The 10,351-nt window shown below is 47.8% G+C and overlaps 1 protein-coding gene across 1 annotated transcript in view; it reads right to left on the bottom strand.

The window, feature by feature from the left end:
• Positions 1 to 4,867: 4,867 nt before the first annotated feature.
• The window catches only part of ZNF592 (zinc finger protein 592), a 24,897-nt gene continuing 19,413 nt past the window's right edge, over positions 4,868 to 10,351 (bottom strand). The window contains exons 3-8 of the mRNA XM_007945127.2: positions 8,710 to 8,886; positions 8,273 to 8,432; positions 7,873 to 8,160; positions 7,528 to 7,640; positions 6,763 to 6,898; positions 4,868 to 5,383 (exon numbers count right to left, since the gene is read on the bottom strand). Of these exons, the coding sequence (XP_007943318.1) occupies positions 4,868 to 5,383; positions 6,763 to 6,898; positions 7,528 to 7,640; positions 7,873 to 8,160; positions 8,273 to 8,432; positions 8,710 to 8,886 (1,390 nt within the window). The remainder of the gene's footprint in view (positions 5,384 to 6,762; positions 6,899 to 7,527; positions 7,641 to 7,872; positions 8,161 to 8,272; positions 8,433 to 8,709; positions 8,887 to 10,351) is intronic.

Raw genomic sequence — 10,351 nt, forward strand, 5'->3', positions numbered from 1 at the left:
GTGAACTGCTGTATGAAAAGTGAATTTACTCTGTAAATCTTCACCCAAATCCTAATTAAAAAAAAACAAAAACATTCAGGGCATAATGCTAAGTGAAAAAGGCATGCTACAGAATGGTATCAGATAGTATAGCATTAGTCACATGTAAGTGAGAATCCTTGCTCTGCCCCTAAGTAGCTAAGTCACCTTAGGAAAATTACTCAACCATTCACCACCTCACTTTCACTGTCTCCAAGAGGAGAACAACAGCAGTACTTATCTCATGGGATTATTGTGAATTGAAATAACAGAATGAATGAAAAGTGAGAATAATAATGTCTGGCATATGGAAATATTCAATGTTAACCAGTTATTAACATAATTACACCATAAATTTGGATATGAATGTGCTCAACAAAGATTGGAAAGTGATACGCAAAAGCAAAACTAACTGCAATGGTAAAGGGAAGAGCTTATGTGTGTTATTGATTTTTTAAAAATGTTACATCATTTTCCAATGAGAAAAAGGCATTAAAAAAAAATTTTTAATTCCATACTTAGGACCTGAGTAGGAGCTCTGGTAGCGTAGTGCCTAAGGCACTTGACTGCTAACCAGAAAGCTGGTGGAACCCACCAGCCACTGCTCAGAAGATTGGACAATCTAATTCTGTAGCAGGAGCTCTGTTGAGTAAGGCGCTTGAATGCTAAGCAGAAGGCTAGTGGTTCAAACCCACCAGCCGCTCCTCGGAAGGAAGGTTGGGCAATCTACTCCCATATTGAGACTGCCTCGGAAACCCAAAGAGGGGTCACTATGTGTCAGGTCCGACTCGATGCCACGTAACAACAATAATTCTGTAGTGATATCGCCTCGGAAACCTAAGGAGGGGTCGCTATGAGTCAGGTCCAACTGGACAGCACATAACAACAAGAAGAACCTGAGTCATAATCTGTGCTCCTTCCTCTAGAGCAGTCCAAGGTTCACTGTGCCCATTTCCTGAAGTTGCTGTGGAATCTGTTGGTGGAGAAGATAGATGAACAGCAGCCCAAATCCCTTGGAAAAGACAGGGGGAACATGTTCTAGAATCTAGATGGTCCTCACTTGATCAGATCAGACTTTTATCTTAGACCCAGAGAGAACTTTGTAGCTGCGAACAGAATCCAATTCACTCATTCATGCATGCATGCATTCACTCGTTCATATATTCTGGAACCCCTATTATGTGTGAGAAACTGAGCTAGAAGCATTTAAAGAATTAGACTGACCCAGTGTATGAATTTGGAACAATCCCCAGAGTGCTATGTAAGTGAAAAAAGCAAGCTTCAGAACACTGTATAGAATGCTACCATTTGTATTAAAAGTAGATATATAAATATACATATTTATAAACATGTAAATTCATAGAATTGTTCTGAGAGGATACATAAGATAGAGATAACAGTGATTAGCTCTGGAGGGGGGAACTGAGGGACTGGAGGGTGACCTCCATTGGGAGTCTAATTTTTCATTGTTTGTTGTACTGTTTGAATACTTTGCCATGTACATATATTAAATCTTAAAAAGCAAAAAAATGAAAAAAGAAACTGTGGCTGGTGCTGAACAAGCAGAGATTCCTCATTCTTGGGAAAGGCAGTGCTGAACTTACTGGGCCACAAGTGCTAAGTTTTTTAAAACCAGACTGTTTACATAAATTAAGGGAAAGGTTCTTTCTATACCAATTACCTTATAGTAATTCGGGGTACCATTTTACAGAGATAAAGTAGTTGGGAAATAAATACTAATCACTTGTCAAGCCTTCGAGCGTCTTATAGTTCCTACCAGGGTGGGGATCTTATCTGTTTAACTTGATCGGTAGAATATTCACTGCAGCAGAATGTGCAGATAAGTGCTTGTTACAGCCAGCATTTTCTGATGATAACAAATGATAACACAATCATTAGAACACACCTGTAGAAAGAAAAGATCAAACGGCATTGGACCCTGAGGGAACCATATGTTCCCTATGAGGGTGGGCAGCCTTTTCTGGGATAGTCTTCAAAAAATTATGGGTTTCAAATGGCAAGGTAAACCCCAACAAGAATGAAAGGGTGGTGAGACACCATATGTGCTTCAGAATGTCACAAGCAAACATGGGGTGCATGCCCTCGTTGGGGTGATTAGGCACAGATCCACTTCAAAGAGAACCCAGCACTCAATAGGGCATCACAACCACACAGAAAGTAGGAAAATGGACTTCTGGACAGCTGCAGATGGACAAGCTGGCAGCCAGCCAGAGCAGCCTCCTTGTTAAGGCAGGCCGTGACTGAGATCACGGGCTCTGGGATCAGATAAGCATGACTTCAGATCTCAGCACCGTTTAACTTACAGGTGGCCTGGCAAGTTATTTAACTCTTCTGAGCAGTAACTGTTGAGAATGTTTTGAGAACTGAATGCAAGAATCACTGAAAAGTATTCAGCAAAGTGTGGGGCGCACCTGCAATGCTCCAAAGTGCTATTGTCCTCACTGTTCCTAAATAATAGTTGGGTGTCACGGACCAATTCTTAACAGCTAATCAGCTTCCAAGTCTGATGCAGACAAGGTACACTCCATCATCCATGCCCTAAAGTCAAGAATCACTCACATGTACATAGTATTTTAAAAACTAGATAATGTTTCCACATTCACTATCTCACAAAAGTCTGTGAAGTGAGTTGGAGGGAATCATTAGCTCTATTTAGAAGGGGTCACTGAGGTCACAGGGTTTGTTAAGAGCTAGTTAAGGACAGCCTTCGGCCATGACCCAGGTTTCCGGGTGAGTAGCTTGGCATTCTTTCTACTCCATGCTGTTCCCAGCAAGGACAACTGCACTGGGTGGTCAAACCTGAGAATTCACTACCTCCTTTCCCTGTGCTTCAGCTGCCACTGTCTGAGCAGTGAGGGATTCAGCCATCCATTTCCAATGCGTCTATTAGCCTCCTCTAAACCTGTTCTTATGAATGGACCCAGGGTACAGGGCTGGCTTCCCACAACTGGAATCAGAGAAGGACCCACAGCTAAGTCAGGTCAGGGTATGTGCTTGCCAAGCTTCCTTTTCAGGGTTAGCTCTGGCTTTGCAGGCAGCTGAAATCAGGCCCAGTTTGACCTTGCTGCCAGCTCAGGGAGGGGGGAGATGGTGACCTTGCCAGGTATAGCAATCACTGAAATGGCACAAAGCCAGAGCCCCTCTGAAACTGAGGCAAGCACTAACCTTTCCCATTTCCATTAGCATTTCCACTAAAAATCTGGCATTTGAAAGAGGAAGAAAATGTATTTTTTTCCACTGTGGAAAGGTCAGGCATATTTATCAGACTTAATAATTTATAATTGATATTCAACAATGCTTCCCCTGAAAGATCACCTCTGCTGCATTAGCTCCTACCCAGCCCAGCCCCACGGCCCATCCATGCCAGGCCATGGTAGCCTAGGTCATAGGACACTTCCACCCAAGCCTGCCCTGTGTGCCCATGTCCCAACAAGGACAATGACCCATACTCCTGCATCAGCAAAAAGACATCCCAGCCTGCTGAGTCAAGACCCAATTCTGCCATGCCCAAGTTCCCTGAGGCAGTGGAGTCCCAAGGCCTCTTTAACATAGCAACATTACAGAATCCTTCCCCTCCACCCTTCTTTGCCCTCACCAGCAAAGGTTTCTTTTGGGTTGAACATCCATTTGTAAGAAAGATGAAAGAGCTCAGACAGGCTCTAGAGTCAATGCTACAGCCCAGGGGAGGTCTTGGAGGAGACTCTTGACCAGTCTTGAGACCCTCCACTCCTCTCCTCTTGTTTCCAGAGAAGCAGGAAGTACAGGCCTCCTAGTTTCCTAATCACAAGCTCCAGAGTCTACAGAGGCCCTTCCTCGGACAGCAGAAAGCATGGTTCTCAGAGACAGGACAAAGGAGGAAAGTCTGGGAAAGACCCTTAGGTGGCACAGTGTGGGGCCAGGCTAACCTGAAGAGGAATACAAGAGCCTACCTGCATGGTAAGATTTTTTTTTTATTATTTGAAATATAGTCTGAGCAACACGAGTGTAGCCGAAAGAAGGAGGGGCTGGCCTGCCTGGGATGGCCACCTCTCTAATGGCACAGGAGAAAGAATACAAATATTCCAATGTATGTGTGCCCCCAAATCCCACTTGTCAGGGAAGGCAGAACAGCAGCAGAACAAGGATCCCCAGCTCCTTCTGAAGGAGGGGCCAGGGTCTGGCTTGTGGTGCCCACTTGCCTTTGTCACACCTCCTACTCTGCCTGGGTTCCAAACAGAGGTGTGCTGCAAACTTTTACCCACCCACAGAGACATGGTGAGCCAGTGTGACAATTCTCCAGGACAGTTTTTTGGGAAAAGAATTAGAGAAGAAGGAAGGACAAGGTGACCAAGGGCCCTTGTAGGCCAGGCTAGGTAGAGCTCTCTGAGTGGGACGCAATCCCCTCCTTCTTCTCAGGCTCGGATGGCAGGAAAGAGAGCTGGTGTTTGCGGGCAAACAGAACTCCAAGTCCCCTGCTCAGGGCAGCAATCAGGGAACCTCCCAGAACAGCATGGCAGCTGAGGGGTTCCAAGCCAAGTTGACAGCATGGGGGTTGGGCCACATGAGCAGCCTGGGGTTGGAAGGGCAGACACAAAGAGTTGGGGGTACCAAGAGGCAGCACAAAGCCATAAATAACAGAAGCTAATTCAGAGCTGTTAGGTTCTGGCAACCCCCATTTCCTGGGGCTGAAGAACACTCAGCACCCTGTAGCTCAGGGCAGACACTGCTCCAGGGCACAGCTGGCCACACTCACACCAGGGTAGAGCCTTTTATTTCCCACTGTCCAATGGCAGGTGAAGGATGCCAGGCACCATCCCAACTTCATATACTACAAAGCCTCCGGTCACACCTAAGGGGATGGTGCATGGCTGTCCTGGTTCTGAGAGGCCTGTAGTTGACTCTGAGCATCTTGGGCAGCATCCTCCTCTGGGGCCGAACCCAGTGGTCTCCTTGCCTCTGGGTCAGCCAACAAAGGCCCGCCAGCACATTCTTCCAGTCCATTCTCCCTGGTATCCATGGCCACCTCCTCCCCGGAGCCTTCTTCTGGCTCTGCCACCTCTACTGCCGGCTCTGCCACCTCCTCTACTTCCTCCTCCTGGTCTCTCATCTTGTGGACAATGAAGAGGTGGCGGCTGAGGGAGCTGGCAGAGGTGTAGCACAAGCCACAGAGAAGACACTGGGCTGTGGAGTTGTCCGTCTGGTGCTGAGGTATGTGGCTCTTAAACTCGAGCCCTGAGTCTGTTGCAAAGCTACATTTTGCACACTGAAAAAGGGACTTGTGTCTTTTGGAGGAAGAGACAGTCGCACTATTGGTGGTGCCTGGAGCATCCCCTGTTCTGCTGACTGGTCTTTTCAGATGGTTCACCTGGAAGGGGACACAGAGTGAGCAGAGGCCAGGCTGAGCCTCAGCCCTAGACATGAGCCCCCCAGACATGACTAGTGCAGCCCCAAGGACTCACAGGGGTCACCATCCAAGCTAGGGTCACCACAGTCCCAAACGCTGGTTTAGGTTTGGTTTGTTTTTAAATGTAACATACACACATGGCACACTATTCCAAAAACAGGGAAAGGGTAGAGAGAAAATTAAATCCCTCCTACCCCCTGCCAGGTCTCTCTCCAGCAAAAGCCATTTTGTAGCTTCTCCAAGAGATATTCTATATATGTATATAAAATCAGAACGATTATCTTTTACAAACTGATAATATTCCATGCATACTTTTTCTCATCCTGCTTTTCCCACTCAACATATATTGGAGTTTGTCTCCATGAGGGCATACACAGAGGCATCATTCTTCCCAATGGCTGCACACTACCCCACTGTGGGGATGAACCAGAGTTGAAATAAGCAGCCCCCACAGATAGACATTGAGTTGAGTTCCATCTTTGTCACTATGCACAGTGCTGCAGTGAATATCCTTGAACACATCTCTTTGTGCCCAAGGCCAAAGATATCAGACAGATAAATTCCTAAAAGCAGAATGGGTAGATCAAAGGGCATCTTGAGGGGCAGGGAGGATGTACATTTGACACATTGGTAGATGTTGCCAAAATGTCAATTGATAACCCCACCCACTATGTGCGAAAAGGGCTAACTTCCCCATGCCTTTGCCAACCAGCTCCCCTCTCTAATAGCCAAGAAAGTTCTGAGAATGACCTAGAACTCCCAGGCAGATCTCAGAGCTTTCCAGACACTCCTGCCTCTGGGGAGCAGCCCCTACTAAGTAGGAAGAGCCTGCAGTGAGGAGGGAAAAACAGGCTGCTCTACAAGTTCATCACAAATAGGGACAGGGCATGAACGGTGATAAGAACATAGGGCAAGGGAAAAAGATAGCAGAATTCTAGGCCTGGCTTTTCCTACAATAGTGGAGGAGGGGCAGGGGACTTGGCCAAGCCTCATTATCTTCACCCAACAAATCTGCCCTGCCTGCCTCTGCTTCACAGGTTGCTGTGAGTCAGAAACAGGATGATGTGTGTAAAAGCACCCGACTATCCATAGAGCACAGCATATACCCAAGGAGGGGTCACAGTGACTGCAAACAACAGTAACAAAAGGCCAGTGGGCTGCCTCACAGGTCTTTGTCCCTGTCTTTCATTTGTCTGCAGTCCCAGGTGTGTCACACATAGAGCTAGAGAGGTGCTCCAGAACCACAAGGATGTATGGGCCCCTCACTGCCTTCCTAATACTCCTAAAGCGCTAGGCCTCCCTGAGCCATCAACTGCTGTGAGCAGGGACCTCACACTCACCTGAGAGGGAGGCCCACCTGGAGGTCTGACTTTGGACGTCTGGCTCAAATCAGGGTTTCTGATACCATGCATAAGGCTGATGTGGCTCTCCAGGAGGGAGGGCCGAGGGAAACTGGGGCTGTCTTCCGTACAATACCTGCAAATGCAAAGTCAGAGGAGGTCATATAGGATTACAGGCTGCAGGGCCCAGGGGAGTTAGGCAAGCAGAGAGAAGTGGAAGCCACTTCTCACTCCAGGCTCCCTCCAGACACTTCACACAGAAGACCAGCGGGAAGAGAGAGACTGGAGCAAAAAGATAGCCAGGGTGTTCAGGCCAGCTAGGTAGTTTTAGGGGCTCACCAGAGAAATCCACCCAGCATGCCAGCCAAGGTGGCAGACAACAGCAAGTCAGAATATTTGCACCCTTGACACCTGGCCCCAAGCCATGATCTTACTCTCTACGCCCAGGGACCCAAGTGCTGGGTAAGTGGTCAGCATGAAGGAAGTAGGGTATGTCCTGAACATGGCCAGACTCCTCTTACATCATATGGCACCTTCACTACTTGTGCAGCTCAGTTAGAGAAGTGAAAGGGGGAGGGCATAGGAGGCACCAGGTTCTAGAAAATAGGTTCTACTGATTTCTGACCTATCTATAGCATGTTCCCCAAGAAGAACCTCACTTATCTTAGACCTCTAATCTCATGTCAGAGAAAAGTCCCAAAGTTGCCATAGACCGAATCTTGGTGAACTTCTGGGCTCTTCACCACCACCTATCCAGAGACTCACCCACAAGTGTAGACCTTCTTTACTGTGTCATGGTTGTTGCGGATGTGTTTGCGCAGGCTATTAGGGGTGTGGAAGGACTGCTCACACTGCCGACATGGGTACCGCTTCAACGTCTAAGGGAGGAGTGGCAGGACACAAAGTATCAGCACCGTAATATAGTTCTGAGTGCACCTTTCTTCTCAGATAATGTGGGCAGCAAGGAGGATGTTCCAAAGATCTTAACATCTGTGGTATCCACTCTGCCCAAAGCAACAGGAACCCAAAGGGGTCGCCCACATAAGAGAGCCCTGGCCCCTGGACAGAAGTCCAGTGGACCCAGCACTGTGAGCAGGTGGCTGTACTTACACGTCCATGGCTCTTTTTCATGTGGGACACGTAGCTCTCCCGATCGGGAACCCATTCCTGGCACTCCTGGCAGGTCCAGCCAGTGTTCCTCAGTCGGGGCCTGGCTTCTGCCCTGCGGTGGGCTTCAGTCCTGCCCCAGCGACTAGAGGACAGAGAGCTGCCCCGAGCAGCCACACTAGTTGCTGGAGGCTCAGTGGGAACTCGAAAGCCAGGGCGACTTGAGGACGTGTCCACTGAAGACTGGAGGCTTGACAGCTCGTCCACGTTTCGAGGAACACCGTGGGTGCTCTGGAGATGGGGAGAGCGATTACTGACCAGGCAAGGGGAAAGATGCACAAAGTCAGACCCCCGCCTGATGGATGTACCCTCCTCCCAAGCCTCCTCCCCCAGCACATCGTACCTTGACATGTTGCATCAGCTCCGGCTTTTGCGGGAACAAGAGTGGGCACTCAGGGCACTTGAAGACACCCACTTGCGCCTTGCTGGCATTCTGGTAAAAATGCTGCTGGATGTGCCTCTTCTTGTTGAAGACCATTTCACAGGAGCACTTATAGATGAGCCTGATGAGACAAGCCCCAGGGCATGAGGCAGTCAAGGCTCTGCTGGCAGAACACTGCACCCCCACCCCAACCTTGCTTTCTCTGAACCAGGGTCAGGTTTAGTAAAGCACCACACTGAGCCAGTGTGGAAACACTCCAGCCTCAGGATTTCCTCAGTGGATTCCAGGCATTTTTTCCCCTTGCCCCAGTTCCCTGACCCACCCTTACACCATCCCCACCAGCACCCAGGCCCCTCCTCTCACTCCAGTGGGGCAGCTGGCTGTGGAACTGCACTCACTGGGAGGGTTTGTGGGGCTGGGTGGGATGCTGGGAGGTGCTGTGGTCCGCAGTGCTGCTGGCAGTCTTGAAGGCCATAGGGCAGAATGCACATTTGTGGAAAACCTGGCAGTGCCGCTCCTGGATGTGGCTTTTCAGCAAGGCCAAGGTCAGATGGACAACACCACAGTGGATACACCTGGATGGCAGAGGTGGGGATGTCAGACCCAGGGGTGATGCTGGAAGGGATAGAGGGCAAGAACAGAGCCATCTCAGGGGCTCACCCACCTCCCTAGAGCACTCAGTCTTCCATCCTCCACAAGTATATCCTGAAAGCCTACTTACAGTCTGGCACAATGTGGTCACCCAGGGCCATGAAAGCCCAAGGCCACGCCTGGTAGGAAATACCAACCCCTCCCCCTCACTGGCTAGATGATATTCTGCAAACCTAAACCCAGCTAAGAGAAGTTGGTGGGAATGGAAAGGGAGTAGAATGGTTCAGTAATGATATAAATAGTATAAATTTAAGTCTGATACAACTGCAGGAGTCCAGGAGGAATTTTAGAGGGAGGCTACAGAAAGCCTAGGGCTTCCCACAGGCTGATACTGAATATGCAGAGATGGCCACTTAACACAAGTAGCATCATTAAAAATATCTGTGGAAAATCTGTAACAACATGAGAAAATGCTTATGATACACTGTTAAGTGGGAAAGCAGGGCAGGAAAGACTACATCCATCATCATAACAACCACATTAAAACAAGCAACCTTCAAAGCACAGGGAAGCAGCAAAGGAAGAAGTACTCCAGAGCAGCACTGTCCAATGGAACTTTCTCTGATGATGGAAATGCTCGACAGCTGTACTGTACATGGGGCTATTAAAATTTAAACTAAGAAAATTCAGTTCCTCAGGTGTACCAGCCACATTTAAAGTGCTCACAATCCCATGTAGCTGGTACTATAACAAACTTCAGCTCTAAAGCATTGTAATGTTGAGCTGGGGGGGGACTATGGATGGCTTTTTATTTATTTTTCTATGTACCAATTTGTATTTTCTGAGTTTTGTTTGGTGGAGATATTTTTGTCAGGTATGAATAAATGAAACAAAGAACTGCCTTAAAACATTTTTCTGAAATTGAAGCCATGTTAGACCCTACTTTTGTATTCTTCTTTCAACTTCAAAATATTTCTCTATAAATATTGCCTTGCCTTTCTTCAGTATCAGTCAAAAGATGTTACCTTTTCTCCATGCAAACCTGCACCCATTAAAGTTCCTAGTCCCTCTCATGTGTTCAGTTTTTCCTCCCACCTATAAACACAGCCATGTCTCCCCTATGCAGGGTGTAAGGAGGAACACCTTTAGTGCCCTCTGCTATTCCCCTCCAGAAAACTTTTTATCTGTCTTCTTCTGTTATTTGTTATCAGTATCTCTTACAATAATGCCTGTTCCTATAGCCCTGGCATCCAAACAGGCACTAGAAAAGAGATTATTGTTTTAAAGAAATAAAGAACAAGACTTCACTTAAGAATTCTCTGGCTCTTCAATGGTCCTATAAGTTTATGTGAGTGATCAGAATTCCCAGGTGTATAGTACAGCTGACAAGGGGCAAGGTTATGGTCATTGCTTGGTCACAGCCAGCTACCCAGAGCGACTGAGTAGTTG

Source organism: Orycteropus afer, unplaced genomic scaffold, assembly GCF_000298275.1.
Source record: "Orycteropus afer afer isolate SDZICR_OR568_19922 unplaced genomic scaffold, OryAfe1.0 scaffold00132, whole genome shotgun sequence".
In the NCBI taxonomy this organism is placed as follows: domain Eukaryota; kingdom Metazoa; phylum Chordata; class Mammalia; order Tubulidentata; family Orycteropodidae; genus Orycteropus; species Orycteropus afer.